The 19,144-nt window shown below is 42.5% G+C and overlaps 1 protein-coding gene and 1 long non-coding RNA gene across 2 annotated transcripts in view; one reads left to right on the top strand and one right to left on the bottom strand.

Annotated features, from left to right (window-relative positions):
* Positions 1-829: 829 nt before the first annotated feature.
* On the top strand, positions 830-10,287 carry LOC134345920 (zinc finger protein 229-like). Its single transcript, XM_063047272.1, has 2 exons — positions 830-847; positions 8,790-10,287. Exon 2 carries the CDS (start codon positions 9,163-9,165, stop codon positions 10,282-10,284), a length of 1,122 nt encoding a protein of 373 aa, XP_062903342.1. The 5' UTR covers positions 830-847; positions 8,790-9,162; the 3' UTR covers positions 10,285-10,287.
* The window catches only part of LOC134345922 (uncharacterized), a 30,594-nt gene continuing 18,042 nt past the window's right edge, over positions 6,593-19,144 (bottom strand). The window contains exons 3-5 of the long non-coding RNA XR_010017792.1: positions 16,734-17,588; positions 10,564-10,654; positions 6,593-7,888 (exon numbers count right to left, since the gene is read on the bottom strand). This is a non-coding gene — a long non-coding RNA (uncharacterized LOC134345922). The remainder of the gene's footprint in view (positions 7,889-10,563; positions 10,655-16,733; positions 17,589-19,144) is intronic.

The following is a 19,144-nucleotide window of genomic DNA, read 5'->3' as shown; positions in this document are numbered from 1 at the left end:
AACTAAATTCTAACTAAACTGTACACATTTATGAGAAGCTCAGAAAAATAGAAAAGGCTAAATTCTCATTTGAGTGGGTCACATACCCAGAAATATTGGTTGCACTTTGGCAGGTCGATCAGTGGAATAGACCATAAGATCATAAAATATTTGAGCAGAAGTAGGCCATTCGGCCCATCGAGTCTGCTCCGCCATTCAATCATGGGCTTTGGGTTCCGGAAAGAGGTGGGGTCTAGAGTTTACGAGGAGGAGGAAGAGGAATCAGATCAGCAGGATGTGCCTGCAAATGAAAGATCAGAAACATTTGGAAACTGATTGATTGAAAAAAATGTGATTAATTTCTGCAAAATAATGGATGAAATTAGCAGATCAGGCAACAAATGTGGAGAGGAGTAAATAGACAACGTTTAAGCAGAGCTCCTTCAGAATGCCTAGACTGTGTACTTCTCTGCTTAGTTGCTGCCTGAACTGCAGAGTTCCTCCAGCATTTTGTGTGTGCATCTCTGTATTTCCAGCAACTGCAGAATCTCGTGTTTTATATCTGCATTTGTAAGTGGATCGTACTTTGGCATTAAGCACACGGAATACCTGTTGATATTGAGTATATTGTTTTTGGGAGCCGCTTTCTGCGTTGAAACAGCTGCGGAGTTTTCTGTGCAGACAAAAAAAAGCGGTATGGACATGGAACTGGAACTTCTAATGGCAACTTGATTACCCATAAAGTGCTGCGTTCAAAAATTTCGTCGTCGCCGAATTACCGATCAAATGCGCAGGCGTCAGGTTTGATGACGTCATGGATATCGCGCATGCGCAAAACAGACAAGAGGCCTGACGCTACCGACTGCAGGTAAGAACCGATTTCAGAGGGTTTTTAACACCGACTGCGGGACAATTGCTGTGAGCTCCAGACACCGTGGCCCGCAATCCCGGGACAGTCCTGCTCTCTTCCCTCTCTCTCAGCCCCACGATCCGTACACGGGCCCCGGGGAGCTTCCGGCTGATGAGGGAATGGGAACCGATGGATCTCAGCCACAGCTGAGCTCCAGCTGTCTAAATGCAAGGATTGGGAACTCGGAGAAAGGGAACAAAATATTTTACATCAGCTGTTGAGAAAATCACCTTTATTCCACCTCCAGTCACAAACAAGAGGAAATTTACAGATGCTGGAAATCCAAGCAACACACACAAAATGCCGGAGGAACTCAGCATTAGTACTCTTTTCTATAGATGCTGCCTGGCCTGCTGAGTTCCTCCAGCATTTTAGATTTAGATTAGATGAGATTCAACTTTATTGTCATTGTGCCAAGTACAGATACAAAGCCAATGAAATTCAGTTAGCATCTGACCAAAAATACAAAGAATAGTGTTATTTACAAAATAGCTGCGAATGAAAAGTAAGTGCTACAGCACACAAATATAAAAGTACTGAGACAGTACAATATGAATGCAATACTACTTAGCGCTGTGATGTGAGGTTCAGCAGTGTGTGTGTTGCTTGTTCTACTTCCTCTTGTTCTGGACCTTTCTGCCAGTGAGAACCCATTCTCTCTGGGTACATAATGATATCAAACACCTTTGCCCTGGGCAACAAGTAGCTTTCACATCACAAATGTGCCAGACTCCAATGAGACAGACTACTGCCCTTCCCTTCATATTCATTGGCATTGCCATCACTGAGTTCACCACCGTCAGTCACCCGGGGGAGGGTTCAGGGGAAATGTTTGTGTACAATACAGAAACTGGTGTCACCTGTGTGTATTATAGCGATGCAAAAGTTGCTGGAGAATTTGCAAGTGGGAAGAAGTGGAGTGATAGTTGGAAATCTGACTTTTTAAAGCATCATTTAGCAAGCAAGTCACCTATGGACAATGTGCAAAAGCTCTGGTGAGAAAATCCTTCATAACCCGTTACAGACCTGCGTGAGGGTGTGAGAGTGCAGATGAGCTCGATCAAACCCAGAGGAGTTCTTATTGACAGTGATTTGCTAGCTGTTGATATCTTGGACAATGGCTCCCATCCACTACATAATGTACTGGTTGGGCACAGTAGTACATTCAGGCAGAGACTCATTCCACCGAGATGCAACACAGAGCGTCATAGGAAGTCATTCCTGCCTGTGGCCATCAAACTTTACAACTCCTCCTTTGGAGGGTCAGACGCCCTGAGCCAATAGGCTGGTCCTGGACTTATTTCCTGGCATAATTTACATATTACTATTTAATTATTTAAGGTTTTATTACTATTTAATTATTTATGGTGCAACTGTAACGAAAACCAATTTCCCCCGGGATCAATAAAGTATGACTATGACCATGACTATGACTATGAATACCTCTATATATAAAATTCAGCGTGCACATGTAGTTGTCACCATGCAAAGAGAAATGCACAACGCAAGATTTATGGGCACACTGGTCCTGAATGGAAAATGTAGGGAGCTAGGAAGGGAGTTGAGAAAAAGGACCGCAAAGGTAGTAATCTCGGGATTACTGCCTGTGCCACACGACAGTGAGAGTAGGAATGGAATGAGGTGGCGGATAAATGCGTGGCTGAGGGATTGGAGCAGGGGGCAGGGATTCAAGTTTTTGGATCATTGGGACCTCTTTTGGCGCAGGTGTGACCTGTACAAAAAGTACGGGTTACACTTGAATCCTAGGGGGATCAATATCCTGGCGGGGAGATTTGCGAGGGCTACAGGGGAGACTTTAAACTAGAATGGTTGTGGGGTGGGAATCAAATTGATGAGACGAGGAGACAGGAGGTTATTTCACAAATAGAGAAAGCTAGTAGACAGTGTGTGAGGGAGGATAGGCAGGTGACAGAGAAGGGGAGCACTCAGACTGATGATGTAGGGGAGAAGGAAGAAAAAGATAACAAAGTTGTTTGCTCCATTAGGGATAAACGGAGAGTAAGGGGTGGACAGTTTCTTAAATGCATCTATTTTAATGCTAGGAGCATTGTAAGAAAGGTGGATGAGCTTAGAGCATGGATTGATACATGGAAATATGATGTTGTAGCTATTAGTGAAACGTGGTTGCAGGAGGGGTGTGATTGGCAACTAAATATTCCAGGATTTCGTTGCTTCAGGTGTGATAGAATAGGAGGGGCAAGAGGGGGAGGTGTTGCATTGCTTGTCTGAGAAAATATTACAGTGGTGCTTTGGCAGGATAGATTAGAGGACTCGTCTAGGGAGGCTATTTGGCTGGAATTGAGGAATGGGAAAGATGTCGTAACACTCATAGGGGTGTATTATAGAACACCTAATGGGGAGCGAGAATTGGAGGAGCAAATTTGTAAGGAAATAGCAGATATTTGTAGTAAGCACAAGGTTGTGATTGTGGGAGATTTTGATTTTCCACACATTGACTTTGAAACCCATTCTGTAAAAGGACTGGATCGTTTGGAGTTTGTAAAATGTATGCAAGATGTTTTTTGAAGCAATACATAGAGGTACCAACTAGAGAAGGGGCAGTGTTGGATCTCCTGTGAGGGAATGAGATAGGTCAGGTGACGGGGGTATGTGTTGAGGAGCCCTTCTGGTCCAGTGATCACAATACCAATAGTTTCAATATAATTATGGAGAAGGATAGGACTGGACCCTGGGTTGAGATTTTTGAGGCTAACTTTGAGGAGATGTGAAAGGATTTAGGAGTGGATTGGGACAATTTGTTTTATGGGAAGGATGTAATAGAGAAATGGAGGTCATTTAAAGGTGAAGTTTTGAGAGTACAGAATCTTTATGTTCCTGTTAGGTTGAAAGGAAAGGTTAAAAGTTTGAGAGAGCCATGGTTTTCAAGGGATACAGGTTTCTCCTGCCATCTTAAGGTAGAGCGTTCCTATGAAACGGTTTGTAAGCCAGAATGTTGTAAACTGAAGATGCAATTACCATTATTTATATGGGAAAAATTTTGAGCGTTCGCAGACCCAAAATCTAACCTACCAAATCATACCAAATAACACATAAACCTAAAATAACAGTAACATATAGTAAAAGCAGGAATGATATGATAAATACACAGCCTATATAAAGTAGAAATACTTTTCTACAATCATTGCTGCACTGTTCTCCGTAGTGAAAATCTCACGCAAGCGCTCTCGGCAGAAACACTCTCTCCGGTAACCTTTAAGCTATGAAGCTGCCAAATCATACCAAATAACACATAAAAATACACAGCCTATATAAAGTAGAAATAACGTATCTACAGTGTAGTATCACTTACGGGAATTGGGAAGACAGTGCCGAGCACACTGATGATGCTGTGTTAGCCTGAGTTGTTGGATGTCGTGGTGGTGCAGTGGCACCCACCCTCTGGGCAGCGAACTGATACCGATCTGCAAAGCATGCAGTGGTGCAGCGGTGGCCGGGATGCACCCAGCATATCTTTAAGAAAAAAGCCAAAATAAACAAGCTAATTAATTATGTGCTGGGTGGCACCTAATTAATTAGCTTGTTTATTTTGGCTTTGTCTTAAAGATGTGTTGGGTGCGTCCTGGCTACCGCTGCATTCTCCACAGCAATGTATCGGTCTGCGGCCCGGGGGTTGGGGAGGTGGGACACTGGGGTGTCATCTCATTGTCGTCTGTTTCCATCAGGACAGGCAGGTCATCTTCTTCTATGTCTGCCTGCCTCGATGTCAAAGTTCGAGGTTGGTCGTCTGCTGTAGCTGATGTGGAAGGCTTGAAAAACGACAGTATGCTTGACTGCTTAGCCTCGCGCATTTTTCTATCATCTCATGCAGTTGCTTCACATTCAGTTCCTGGATGACATCACTTTCGGTCTGTTCGCTACTGCGTTCGGTTTTGATTGTTATCTTTTCCTCTTCCAATTGTATCAGCTCTTCATCGGTAGCATATGGAGTAAAGAGTAAACCTAGCAATTATCGGCCTGTGAGTTTGACGTTAGTGGTGGGTAAATTAATGGAAAGTATTCTTAGAGATGGTATATATAATTATCTGGATAGACAGGGTCTGATTAGGAACAGTCAACATGGATTTGTGCATGGAAGGTCATGTTTGACAAACCTTATTGAATTTTTTCATGAGTTGACAAACCTTATTGAATTTTTTCATGAGGTTACCAGGAAAGTTGACGAGGGTAAAGCGGTGGATGTTGTCTGTATGGACTTCAGTAAGGCCTTTGACAAGGTTCCACACGGAAGGTTAGTTAGGAAGGTTCAATCATTAGGCATTAATATTGAAGTAGTAAAATGGATTCAGCAGTAACTGGATGGGAGACGCCATAGAGTAGTGGTGGATAACTGTGTGTCAGATTGGAGGACGGTGTCTAGCGGTGTGCCTCAGGGATCTGTACTGGGTTCAATGTTGTTTGTCATATACATTAATGATCTGGGTGATGGGGTGGTAAATTGGATTCGTAAGTATGCAGATGATACTAAGATAGGTGGAGTTGTGGATAATGAAGTAGGTTTTCAAAGCTTGCAGAGAGATTTAGGCCAGTTAGAAGAGTGGGCTGAAAGATGGCAGATGGAGTTTAATGCTGATAAATGTGAGGTGCTACATTTTGGTAGGATTAATCAAAATAGGACATACATGGTACATGGTAGGGCATTGAAGAATGTTGTAGAACAGAGGGATCTAGGAATAATGGTGCATAGTTCCCTGAAGGTGGAATGTCATGTGGATAGGGTGGTGAAGAAAGCTTTTGGTATGCTGGCCCTTATAAATCAGAGCATTGAGTACAGGAGTTGGGATGTAATGTTGAAATTGTACAAGGCATTGGTAAGGACAAATTTGGAGTATTGTGCACAGTTCTGATCACCGAATTATAGGAAAGATGTCAACAAAATAGAGAGAGTACAGAGAAAATTTACCGGAATGTTACCCGGTTTCATCTCCTAAGTTACAGCGAAAGGTTGAACAAGTTGGGTCTTTATTCTTTGGAGCGTAGAAGGTTGAGGGGGGATTTGATAGAGGTATTTGAAATTATGAGGGAGATAGATAGAATTGACATGGATAGGCTTTCACCATTGAGAGTAGGGGAGATTCAAACAAGAGGACATGAGATGAGAATTAAATGGCAAAAGTTTAGGGGGGTAACACGAGGAGGAACTTCTTTACTCAGAGAGTGGTAGCTGTGTGGAACAAGCTTCCAGCAGAAGTGGTTGAGGCAGGTTCAATGTTGTCATTCAAAGTTAAATTGGATAGATATATGAACAGGAAAGGAATGGAGGATTATGGGCTGAGTGCAGGTCGGTGGGACTAGGTGAGAGTAAGAGTTCAGCACGGACTAGAAGGGCCGAGATGGCCTGTTTCCGTGCTGTAATTTTTATATGGTTATATTACAAATTAGAGAGGACATTTGTGGGAAGGTGGGGAGACCTCCAGTGTCCCTGATGCCCTCACAGAACAACAAGTGAACCACTTTAGAAAGTGTTGGAGGAAATTAGCTGGCAGTGGAATGTGAAAGGGGTGATACAGGATTTGTTTGTTAGGGGAACAGAACTAGAAGGGGACTAATATCCTAGGGGTAAGGCTTGCTGGTGCTAGTGGGGGGAGGGAGGAGGTTAAACTAAAGTTACAGGTGGATGGGAGCCAGAATGTCAGAACAGATAGTGGAGAGGGTGAATTGAATTGCATTGACTTTATTACTTATATCCTGCATATACATGAGGTGTAGAAATCTTTGTTACATCTCCATCTAAATGTGCAATGTGCAATTTATAGTAATTTATAATAAATTGTATGTACAACAGGACAGTCAATATAACTTTGAAATACAGTTCTTTCAGCATTGAATTAATCAGTCTGATGTACTGGTGGAAGAAGCTGTCCCACAGAGGTTGTTTTGACACCGGACAGATGTTGTTCAGACCTCAGACAAAGTCCGCAATCAAAAGGTTGAGCATGGTGTGACGACTGTCCTGAGCTCTGTATATCACAATGCAAGAAGCATTGTAGGAAACCCAGATAAGCTCGGGACAGGGAATTATGATATTGTTGCCATTACTGGGACTTTGTTGCACCCAACAGTCTGAGGGATTGAGCGGAACAAATTTGTAGAGAGATCGCAGACTACGCCAAGAAACAAAGGTTGATATAGTAAGTGATTTTAAGTTTCCGTATATTGACTGGGACTCCATACTGTAAAAGGACTCGATGGGGTAGAGTTTGTCAAATGTGCCCTTAATCAGTACGTAGAATTCCTGATGTAGAAGTGTGCAGTAAGCTGTTAGGAAATGATCCAGGGCTGGTGACAGAAACTAGTGTATGGGAACACTTTGTACCTAGTGATCATAATGCCATGAGATTCAAAGTAAATATGGAAAAAAAGAGGTCTGGATCATGGGTTGAGATTCTAAGTTGGAGAAAGGTCAATTTTGATGGTATCAGAAAGAATCTGACAAGTGTGGTTTGGGACAGGCTGTTTTCTGGCAAAGGAGTACTTGGAAAGTGAGGGGCCTTCAGAAGTGAAGTTTTGAGGGTGTAGAGTTTGTATGAGCCTGTCAAAATAAAGGTTGAAAGGTAACTGGTGCAGGGAACCTTGGTTTTCAAGAGATATTGAGGCCCGGATATTTTGTTCCTCTAAGTGCCTCAGACTGTTGGGTGCTACCAAGACTCATTAATGACAACAACGCCATCATTCCACGCCCTGAGCTCATCTGACTTTTTAGTTGGTCAAATGAACTCAGGTTGGTTTCTAAAAGCTTCCCAGTAGTTTTTGCTCTTTTGTTTGCTCTCTCTTTGGCTTTTATGTTGGCTTTGGTTTCTCATTTCAGCCACCATTGTGTCCTCCTGCCTTTCAAATGCTTCCATTTCTTTGGGATGTATCTATCAGTCAGCTCCCGAATTGCTCCCAGAAACTGCAACCATTGCTGCTCTGTCGTCACTCCTACCAGTTTTCCGTTCCAAGCAAGTTTGGCCAGCTTCTCTGTCATAGAAACATGGAGAAGTTCAGTACAGAAACAGGCTATTTTGGCCCATCTAGTCAATGGTGAAAAAACATTTAAGCTGTCTAATGTAACGACCTGCATCAGAACTATCGCCCTCATACCCCTACCATCCAGGCTCCCAGCCAAACTTCTTTTAAATGGTGAAACCGAGCTCATATTCACCACTTGTGCTGGCATCTCATTTCACACTCTCACGACCATTTCAGTTAAGAGCTTTTCCAAATGTTCTGGTTGAATTTTCACCTTCCCCACTTACCCGTGATCTCTAGTTGTTGTCCCACCCAACCTCAGTGGAAAAAGCTGCTTGCATTTACCCTATCTATACCCTCATAATTTTGTATACTTCTAACAAATCCTCAAAGCAATGTATAATTTCCTTGTTTATTTTTAGAGCCTTTTTTAGGTGTATAAGATGATGAGAGGCATTGATCGTGTGGATAGCCAGAGTTTTATTCCCAGGGCTGAGATGGCTAACATGAGGAGGCATAGTTTTAAGGTGCTTGGAGATAGATACTGAGGGGATGTCAGGGGTAAGGTTTTTACACAGAGAGTGGTGGGTGAGTGGAATGCACTGCCGGCTATTTGTGTGAGAGTGTTTCAGTTACTGTGGGGCCAGGAACCTGTGCAGCTCAGCAGGAACAGGGAATAATACCAATGGAGAGAGTCAAACTGAGTCAGGTCACAGATTGGAGATGGCAGAAATGCCCCATTCTTATAGAGACAGGAAGAGCATCAGAGAGATCATTCCAGATACCAGCACTGTGCCCAGTTACAAGATGATTTCTCTCTCACTGTAACAGTGTGATGTCAGATCACACCTTGACAACTCAATCTGAAATGTTGTCCACTCATTGATGGATTTTGTAAATCTTTTTACAGGTTAAAAATGACAAGAAATTTGTCTACGGGAATCTAAATACAACACGCCAGTTTTGATGTCTCTGTCTGGATATTTAAGAAGTTGAGCAAGGGATTCACTCGATCATCTTTCCTGATCATCTGACTGACTGGCACGCCCGTCATTTTACACAGTGTTGTTCACCTGCTCAGACAGTGGGAATGCATTCACTTGGTCATCTGAACTGAAGGTACATCAGCAAGTTCACACTGGACAGGGCCATTCACCTGTTCTGTGTGTGAGAAGGGATTCAGTCAGTCTTCCCACCTGTGGACACACCAGTCAGTTCACATTGGGCGGATGCTGGTCATCTGCTGAATTTGTGGGGAAGGATTCACTGGGTCATCTGACCTAATGACTCACCAGCGAGTTCACACCGGGGAGCGGCCGTTCACCTGCTCGGACTGCGGGAAGGGATTCACTTGCTCATCTAAACTGAAGGTACATCAGAGAGTTCACACTGGAGAGAGACCGTTCACCTGCTCAGACTGTGGGAAGGGATTCATTAAATCATCTCAGCTACTGAGACACCAGTCAGTTCACACTGCAGAGAGGGATTTTTGCTGCTCAGACTGTGGGAAGGGATTCACTCATTCATCTCGACTGAAGGAACATCAACGAGTTCACAATGGAGAGAGACCGTTCACCTGCTCAGACTGTGGGAAAGGATTCACTTGGTCGTTTCAGCTAAAGGCACATCAGAGACTTCACACTGGGGAGAGGCCGTTCATCTGTTTGTTGTGTGGGAAGGGATTCACTCAGTTACCTAACCTACAAGCACACAAGACAGTTCACACTGGGGAGAGGCCGTTTACCTGCTCAGACTGCGGGAAGGGATTCACTCATTCATCTCGACTGAAGGAACACCAGTCAGTTCACACTGGGGAAAGGCCGTTCAGCTGCTCAGTCTGTGGGAAGGGATTCACTCGGTCATCCACCCTACTGAGACACCAGTCAGTTCACACTGCAGAGAGGGATTTCACCTGCTCAGAATGTGGGAAGGGATTCACTCGATCATCCACCCTACAGATACACCAGCGAGTTCACACTGGGGAGAGGCCGTTTAAATGCTCAGACTGTGGGATGGGATTCACTTCGTCATCTCACCTACTGACACACCGGTTAGTACACACGGGGGAGAGACCGTTCACCTGCTCAGTCTGTGAGAAGACATTCACTCAGTCATCCAACCTACAGAGACACCAACGAGTTCACACTGGGGAAAAGCCATACATCTGCTCAGAATGTGGGAAGGGATTCACTCGGTCATCCGAACTACTGGCACACCAGTCAGTTCACACTGGGGAGAGGCCGTTCACCTGCTCAGAATGTGGGAAGGGATTCACTCGGTCATCCCAACTACTGGCACACCAGTCAGGTCACACTGGGGAGAGGCCGTTCACCTGCTGTGAATGTGGAAAGGGATTCACTCAGTCATCTCACCTACAGAGACACCAGCGAGTTCACACTGCATAGACCTGCCAGACATTCACCTGCCCAGACATTGGAAAGAGATTCTGTCAGCCAGATCAACCAAATGTGCATCATTGAGTTCACACTGGGGAGAGGCTGTTACCTGCTGTGAATATGGCAAGGGATTCACTCAGTCATCTAACCTTGTAACACATGACCTGGTTCACACTGGGGAGAAAGTTTCAATAAGCTGCATGCTGTATATTTGTCCATCCCTGTTGCTGAATGCAATTTTGAGAGTGACTGTCGATGCTGAACTCTGCAATTATTGCTGCTGCTCACCACACACAGTTCTGCACCCTCGTCAGTAGGCATGGGAGGAGTTTCTTCTGCACATTCACCTTTAATGGGACTGGAGTTTAATGTTCTGGATCTGAGAGAAATAAGTCAGTTCTATTTTAAAATCTGTCTTCAGTACTTAGTGAATTTATAACGCATCTAGTGTATAGTAGAGAGTCAACTCAGGCAGGCTGGACCCTGCCAGTGATTCTGTTCCTCGACAGTTCTTTTCTTTACCAATATTTTTTATTGATTTCTATATAGAAGAATACGGAGTTCAAGAGAATACATATTATAAAACAAAACAAAAAATATAATAATACCAGATACAGTATATTGAATTACATTAACGAACTCCTTACTCTATATTCATATGGATTAGATTAATTTGTATATTAGAATATAAAGAATTTATTCAAAAAAAAGGTTCTAGACTCACTACCAAAGTTGAAGCTGTTTGGGAAAAAAAAAGAGAAAAAAAAACTTATCAGATAATAAGATACACTATTAACCAACTTCTATATTTTAACAAGAAGTCAAAGATTATGAAAATAATTTAATAACAGCCCCCACAATTTTTGAAAATCTTGGTTAGATTCAGGAATTGATCAACGTATCTTTTCTAAATTTATGCATGCCATAACATCCCGTAACCACTGAGCATGATTAGGCAAGACAGCATCCTTCCATTTCAACAAAAGCGTCCTTCTAGCCATAAGAGAAATAAAAGCCAGAATGTGCAGATCAGATGTCTTCAAAATGATATCTTTCCTTCCAACAATACCAAATAGGTCAGTCAAAGGATTAGGCTTAAATTTTACTTTAAGGAGTACAGTAAAAGTTTGGAATGCTTCCTTCCAATATTTTCCAAGACTTGGGCATGTCCAAAACATATGAACAAGTGAAGCTTCTCCATTGTTACACCTATCACAGTAGGGAGATATATCCATATAAAAACGAGATAACTTATCCTTGGTCATATAAGCCCTATGAACCACTTTGAATTGTAGGAGGGAATGACGAGCACATAGCGATGAAGTATTAACCAATTTAAAAATCTCATTTATAGCAAGAGGATTCGAGTACAGGAGCAGGGAGGTACTACTGCAGTTGTACAAGGCCTTGGTGAGACCACACCTGGAGTATTGTGTGCAGTTTTGGTCCCCTAATCTGAGGAAAGACATCCTTGCCATAGAGGGAGTGCAGAGAAGGTTCACCAGATTGATTCCTGGGATGGCAGGGCTTTCATATGATGAAAGACTGGCTGAACTAGGCTTATACTCGTTGGAATTTGGAAGATTGAGGGGGGATCTGATTGAAACGTATAAAATCCTAAAGGGATTGGACAGGCTAGATGCAGGAAGATTGTTCCCGATGTTGGGGAAGTCCAGAACGAGGGGTCACAGTTTGAGGATAAAGGGGAAGCCTTTTAGGACCGAGATTAGGAAAAACTTCTTCACACAGAGAGTGGTGAATCTGTGGAATTCTCTGCCACAGGAAACAGTTGAGGCCAGTTCATTGGCTATATTTAAGAGGGAGTTAGATATGGCCATGGTGGTTAAAGGGATCAGGGGGTATGGAGGGAAGGCTGGTACAGGGTTCTGAGTTGGATGATCAGCCTTGATCATACTGAATGGCGGTGCAGGCTCGAAGGGCCGAATGGCCTACTCCTGCACCTATTTTCTATGTTTCTATGTTTCTATTCCAAATTTCTTCAGAAATTGAGGTCTGTAAATCTTGTTCCCAAAGATTTTTAATCTTGTGTTACATACCTCATGGATATCTTGTGACTGTCTTATGAGGATGATGTAATGGTCTTTTGGAGATCACCTGATATAATTTTCCTGCCGACGTGAGGTCACGTGATGACATGTTCACCACGGGTATAAAAGGAGACCCCTGGGTTTTCCAGTTAGAACGTTAGCTAGAGACTCCGCTCCATTGCATATTTGCCTTATGGCGCAGTTTCAATTTAAAATTGAGTTTTACGTTCTATTGTAAGGTACAAAAGTGCTGGACCGGCAGTTTGACCACTTTCTGCCAGGTTTGTTGATGTATCTTTTCAGTAATATTGGAGAGTGAAAACAGGACCCTGAAGGAGTCGTTCGACAGTTGAAAGGATCGACCATTATTGAATTCATTCAAGAAAGAGTGATCTGCATGAGATAGCCTCTGCTAAAAGTGGCAGAAAAGGCTATGCAGAATCTGTTATCCAGAGGGAATGTCAGTGCCTTCAAACTGTTTTATTTCCGTCATCGTGAATCCTACGGACATGGCAGGATCTGGCTGGGAGCGGCAGTGACGTCGTGTCTTTGAGGAATTCTTTGCTTCAGGAAAGTCTCTCCTAATTGACTGTATAAATCTCTTGGACTTTCAAACTTACCATTCTACAAACTGTTCGAATTTACCACTTTAAGAACTGTTTTCGCATTTATCTCTTTAAGAACTGAAACTGAGTGGCGGTTTGTTAAATGGCCACATAGCAGTTTACTTCCGGTTAAGATTTTTTTTTAATATTGAGCAGAGTTTAATAAATGTTTGATTGTTTTTATAAATCCTGACTCAATTCAATTCTATATTCATTGTTGCCAGTCACGTGACACTTGTATAAAGAATCATTTCTCATTCCCAGCAACATATCATAAATATTGGATATTGAACCATTATAGAATAGTTCCATATTAAGATTTTCATCTAATACGTTCTTATCAGGTCTATTAGGAAATGTATATAATTGAAATCACAGAAAATCTCTAATTTGTAAGTACCGAAAAAAGTGGGGTTTTGGTAAACTTTATTTAGTTGACAATTGTTCAAACGAAGAAAGACTTCCTCACACAAACAGATCCCGGAAGCATGTAATGCCCAATCTTTCCCATTGTTTAAAGACTACATCAGTCATAGAAGGCTTAAAAAATAATTTTAATAAATGGGACTAGAAAGGGAGAATCTCAATAAACCAAAGTGTTTTCTAAATTGTATCCAAATCCTCAAAGTGTGCTTGTCTACCACATTTTCAGTTATCTTACTTAAGGATAAAGGAAGTGAAGATCCCAATAGGGAGATAAGAGAAAATTTATTAACCGACTTAGCTTCTAAAGAAACCCACCTGGGACAGTCCTCGTGATTAATGTAGTATAACCAAAACGTGAGATTCCGTATACTGTATTAGCTGCCCAGTAATAAAACCTAAAATTTGGTAAGGCTAAACCTCCATTCTTTTTAACTTTCTGGAGATGGACTTTATTCAGTTGACGATGTTTATTTTTCCATATGTAGGAGGATAAAACAGAGTCCAGAGAGTCAGAAAAGGATTTAGGAATAAAAATGGGTAACGCCTGAAAGAAATATATAAATTTAGGTAAAACATTCACATTTCGTTAAAAATGAATGGATAAACAAAGCTGATTTATTAAGTGTCACTGGTTTAGAAGAGGACCGATCTAAAACTAGGTCTAACCAGCAATTACAGTCTCCAGCCATCACTAATGAATACACACTCAGATCATGCAAAAACGAAAAAAAAATCGCTCAAGAGTCCTGGATCATCTATATTTGGGGCATAAACATTGGCAAATACCAACAATTTATTCTCTAACTTCCCTGATACTATAACAAATAGTCAATTAGTATCAGAAACAACCCTGTGTTGAACAAAAGGAACTGTATTTTCTATAAAAATCTAAACACCTCTTGCTTTGGCCTGAAAGCTTGAATGAAAGTGCAATACTCTCCATCTGTCACGGTCTGGTCCGTATTCCGGTTCACTGTCCAGTCCATAGTTCCTTATTTCAGGGTTTCTGGTTTTCCCCAGTTTTTGTTGTAGGCACATGATTCTCGTTTTGGGGCTGAGACATAAATACCTCTGCAAATCAGGGATTCCGTGCTGGACTGTTCTGTTCCCCTCCCTGTCCTTTCCCCCCTCGCTTGACTCTCTGCCTGCTCACCTCGCCTGACTCTTTGCCTGGATACCTCACCTGACTCTCTGCCTGGATACCTTGCCTGACTCTCTGCTTGGATACCTCACCTGACTCTCTGCCTGCTCACTTAGCCTGGATACTCCACCTGTATATCCTGCCTGTATCGCTGAAGTTTTGTCACCAGAGCAAGACTGGAACCTTGTCAGTTCAAGATCAGGAACTGTTTTTCGTTGTCTGAAATTGTCTCTCTGTGTCCATGCCTTCGCTAGGTAGGTCTGGCCATTTGCCGCTACCTAGTGTTGGGAACTGTCTCTGTGTCCACGCCTTCGCTAGGTGGCTCCGGCGTTTGCCGCCACCTTGTGTTGGGATCCGTCTCTTCATGTTCAGTGTTCTGTGTATGAGTCCCAGCCCTATGTCCTGTTCCCAAGGAGGGGTCCCGGCTCTGTGTCCCGTGCTCCCACCTCTTCTAGTCCAAGGCTCCATGCTCCTGTAGGCCCTCGTCCAGTCCATGCCTAGTCCAGTCCTATCCGAGTCCTGTCCATGTGCCTTTACCTGTCCTTGTGTCTCACCTTACCCAGGAGTTCCCCACACAAGCCATGTCCAGTCCTGTAGCCTCGTCTTGTCCTCGCCTAGTTCTGGAGTCCGAGGCAGAGTCAAGTTCCAAGTTCTGGGTCCTTGCCCAGTCTCTGGCTCGGAGTCCATATGCAAGCCTCGAAGTACCCCAGACCCGAGACCCAAGACCCTAAGCCTGTCTCCAAGCTCAAGGCTCAAGACACCAAGCCTGTCTCCAAGCTTCAAGGCTCATGACCCCAAGCTTGTATCCAAGCCTCAAGCCTCAAAACTTCAAACCTGTCTCCAAGCCTCAAGCCTGAATACATCAAGCCCATCTCCAAGCCTTAAGCCTCAAGACCCTAAGCCTGTCTCCAAGCCTCAAGACCCCAAGCCTGACTCCAAGCCTCAAGATCCCAAGCCTGTCTCTAACCCTCAAGCCTCTAGACCCCAGCCTCCAGTCCTGCAGTCCTGTCATGTCCTCGCTTGGTTCTGGGGCCCGAGCCTGAAGCAAGACCCAGGTTCTGGGTCCTTGTCCAGTCTCTGGCTCGGTCCAAGCCCAAGTCTCCGGTCTTGTCCCTGCTCCTTGTCTGTATCCTGTCACGTCCCTACTCTAGTCAAGTCCTGTTCCTTGTACCTCAGTGTCTGTGTCTTGCATTTGGGTCTGTTCCCAACGCCCCCGTTGTGACACTATTGGCTAAAAAGGCGTGAGTTATCAGAATTACGTACGTGTGTTTCTTGTAAAAAAAATAATTGGGACCTTATTTTTTTTAATATAGGCAAAAATTTTATTTTGTTTCAAAGGATGATTTAATCATTTCATGTTAAGACTAAGTAATTTATATTATAATCCATTTCATTATTATTTTAAAAAGAATTTAAAAGGATAATCCTTAAAAAGATTAATAAAACTAAACAATGACATATGAGATAAGAAAACCAAACAACAGGTTTGACTAAAAATCCCAAACAGCTTCCAAGAAAAAAAACCCAAACACCTCCCCCCCCCCCAAGAGAGAAAGTCGACCAAAGAAAGTCGATGCCTACAACTAATGACGACATCCCTCCAAAAATCCTGCTGGCTTAGCTCCAAATAAATTACAAGGTTAGAATATTCCAACCTAGTCAAAACAACAGATAATAAAGAGACGGTTAATTCTGGTATCAGAAAAAAACTCTCGAAAAGTAAGTATGTTATAAAATAATACGAACACACAGAATATTTGCTCATTAAAATCTTAATCTCAAAGTAAAACCTTAAGAGGTTCTGAAAGAAAATTGACTACAAGATTCACCAGAGGCAAAATACACAATTATTCATGTGAGTATTTGTTAAACATCTCCAACATGACACTTTTCAACTTAACAAAGTCTTATTCTCAAAATAAATCCTTAGAAAGTTCAAAAAGAAAGAGTTAAGTACAAAGTTTAGCAAATGTAAAATAAAAAGTTATTCATGTAACAAATAATAAGCAGTCACTTTACAGACTTTAAATATTCCTGAGCCTGGAAACTCGGAACTGAACCATTTTTGCGATCCATCCTGCAGTGTAATTCTGAGCTTCGCCGGGTACCGTAAGGAAGGTTTAAAATCTTTTTTGTAGAGCTCTGACATGACACTTTTGAATTTAGCACGTTCCCTCATAATCTCTGCTGAGAAATCTTCAACGACTCTAATCATTTTTTCATTAAAATCAATCATACCTTTCCGATGAGAATCACAAATTACACGGTCCTTTGAAACTCATGAAAAGCGATTAACACTGAGCGAGGTTTGCTTGTAAACATTCTGTTCCCAGGTATCCTGTGCGCTCGGTGGATCATTGGTGCTCATTTTAAAATATCAGGAAATAACTGAACCAGAAAGTTTGCAAAAAATTCCGTTGGATGATCGCCTTCAGTTAACTCTTCAAGACCAAGAATTCGTACGTTATTCCTTCTACTTCTGTTTTCCAAGTCAATAATCCTCTGCCTTAGTTCGTCATTAACCTTGGATTGATTCTCATAACGCTTTTGCAGGTCGTCCATTTTCTCACCCAGAATCGACAAGGTTTCTTCATTCTCTTTTATTCATTTACCGTGCTCATTTGGTGTTTCTTGAATTGAATCCAGTTTGGTGCTTAATTGTTTAATTTCAGAGCCAAGTTGTTGAAACTCTTCGGAGGATTCCTTTCTGAATCGCTGCAATTCCTCGGACGCTTCCTTTCTGTGCTTTTGCATCGAATCATTAATATAATCCAAAGATGTAGAAGAATCTTCTTTTTTTACCTTTAGCAGTTCTCGTAGTCATAGTGTCAGATCAGGTTGGAAAGTAGGAAAAGTAAAGTAAACTGGTAACGGCTGTAAAATGCCGCTATTCCATCCACCGCCAACCAGAAGTCCACGACAGTCCTTTTAAATCCTCCTCTGTTGTTCCCCTCTCCCTCTCCCTGTGGTGATGGGTGCCAAACAGTCACCACTCTGTGGATGAAGAGGTTTCCCTTGAATTTCCTGCAGAGTGAAGAAGTCGAGCTGACTGCACTTTTGGCTGACATATTCTTCGCCCCTCAAATCTCTGGGCTGAGGAAGAATCAGATTGGTAGTTAACCTCCTTATTCACGGCTTATTTCCACATTATGGGTCATTTTCCCTGCTTCCAAAGGGTTGTTATAAAACACCACTGTCCTCTAAAGACTGAAAGCAGAATGAGAAACCATCTGTTCGATGTTCAATGAAGGAGGGTCAGAAACCAGAGGCGGTTCTGCACAGGGCAGAGTTTTGGCTCTGGACGATGGTTGGGGTAAGAACATATGATGAGGAGAAGGGAATCAGCAGCAGGGCGTGGCAATGAATGACAGAGTAGCAACATTTGGAAGCTGATTGACAGAGGAAATAATTCGGTTGTCTGACTGATGACACAAACAGTACCCCTGGTGAGGTGCTCCACTGGTTGAGGAACATGTGTGTGTTGGGAATGGTTTTATCTACTGAGGGAGTTGTTCCTGCTTGTTTATCCCGTAATATTATATCTGGATGATTATTATGGATTGTCCTATATGAAATATTGTATTAATTATGATATAATTTGTAAGATTTTGACTCTAAAACTGGATCAGGCTTGAATTTATGGTGGCTTTATGAAGTGATGAAGGGCATTCATGAGTTTGTATCTTAAAGCAAGATTTTGGTGAATGATATTTACACCTGATTGTACCTTTGTAAGTAATCAGATTGAGTTAAACTGCTGCAGGATCCTGGAATGTGTTGGATTGTTTCTGGTTTCTCTTGGCATTTTCTGCAATTGCTGCCTTGTCTGTTTGTATTTCATGTATCTTCGATTTTTTTTCCTTTTATTAACCACCTTGTGTTAATGTAACGTTGAGACTTTATAAAGCTCTTGGCTTATTCTCAGCAGTTTTGCACCCCTTATCTCAGAAAGGATGTGCTGACACTGGAGGGCGTTCAAAGGAGGTTTATGACAATGAGTACAGAATTGAATGGCCTGTCATATGAAGAGCATATGATTGCATTGAATCCTATCGAATGGTGAATGGCCTTGATCGAGTGGATGTGGAGAGGATGTTTCCTGTATTGGGAAAGTCCAGTACCAGAGGACAAAGCCTCATATTAAAGGGGATAGAGGGGCATTCTTTTAGAAATGAGATGAGGGGGAATTTCTTTAGCCAGAGAGTGGTCAATCTGTGGAATCCTTTGCCACGGGCAGCTGTGAAGGACAGGTATTTATGAGTATCAAAGGCAGAGGTCGCTAGATTCTTGACTGATGTCGGGTTACAGGGAGAAGGAAGGAGACCGGGACTGAGGAAAATTGGAACAGGAATGATTAAATCGCAGAACAGGTGCGATGGGCCAAATGGCCTAACTTTGCTCCTATGTTTTATGGTTTTATGTAGGGGTACCAGAATGACATCATATGTGGGTGTGAGTTTGTATTCAAAAACTGTTTAATGGACAGTTTTAATGATTTCAGGGGGTGAACAAAGGAAACAACAGTTTTTATCAATGAATCCAACATTGTGTGATTTAAAGTCCACTGCAAGATACCCTGCTCTGCCATGTTGTCCGTAGAGTGGGCGGTGTGGTGCTTGTCTCGGGTTGGATCACAAAACCCCAATGTT

This window comes from Mobula hypostoma, chromosome 4 (assembly GCF_963921235.1).
Source record: "Mobula hypostoma chromosome 4, sMobHyp1.1, whole genome shotgun sequence".
NCBI classification, from domain to species: domain Eukaryota; kingdom Metazoa; phylum Chordata; class Chondrichthyes; order Myliobatiformes; family Myliobatidae; genus Mobula; species Mobula hypostoma.
This window is presented reverse-complemented; position numbering and strand designations above follow the sequence as displayed.

What these genes read in the sequence shown, in the direction of transcription:
- LOC134345920 (XM_063047272.1), top strand. Translation starts at nt 9,163, where the DNA reads ATGACTCACCAGCGAGTTCACACCGGGGAGCGGCCGTTCACCTGCTCG.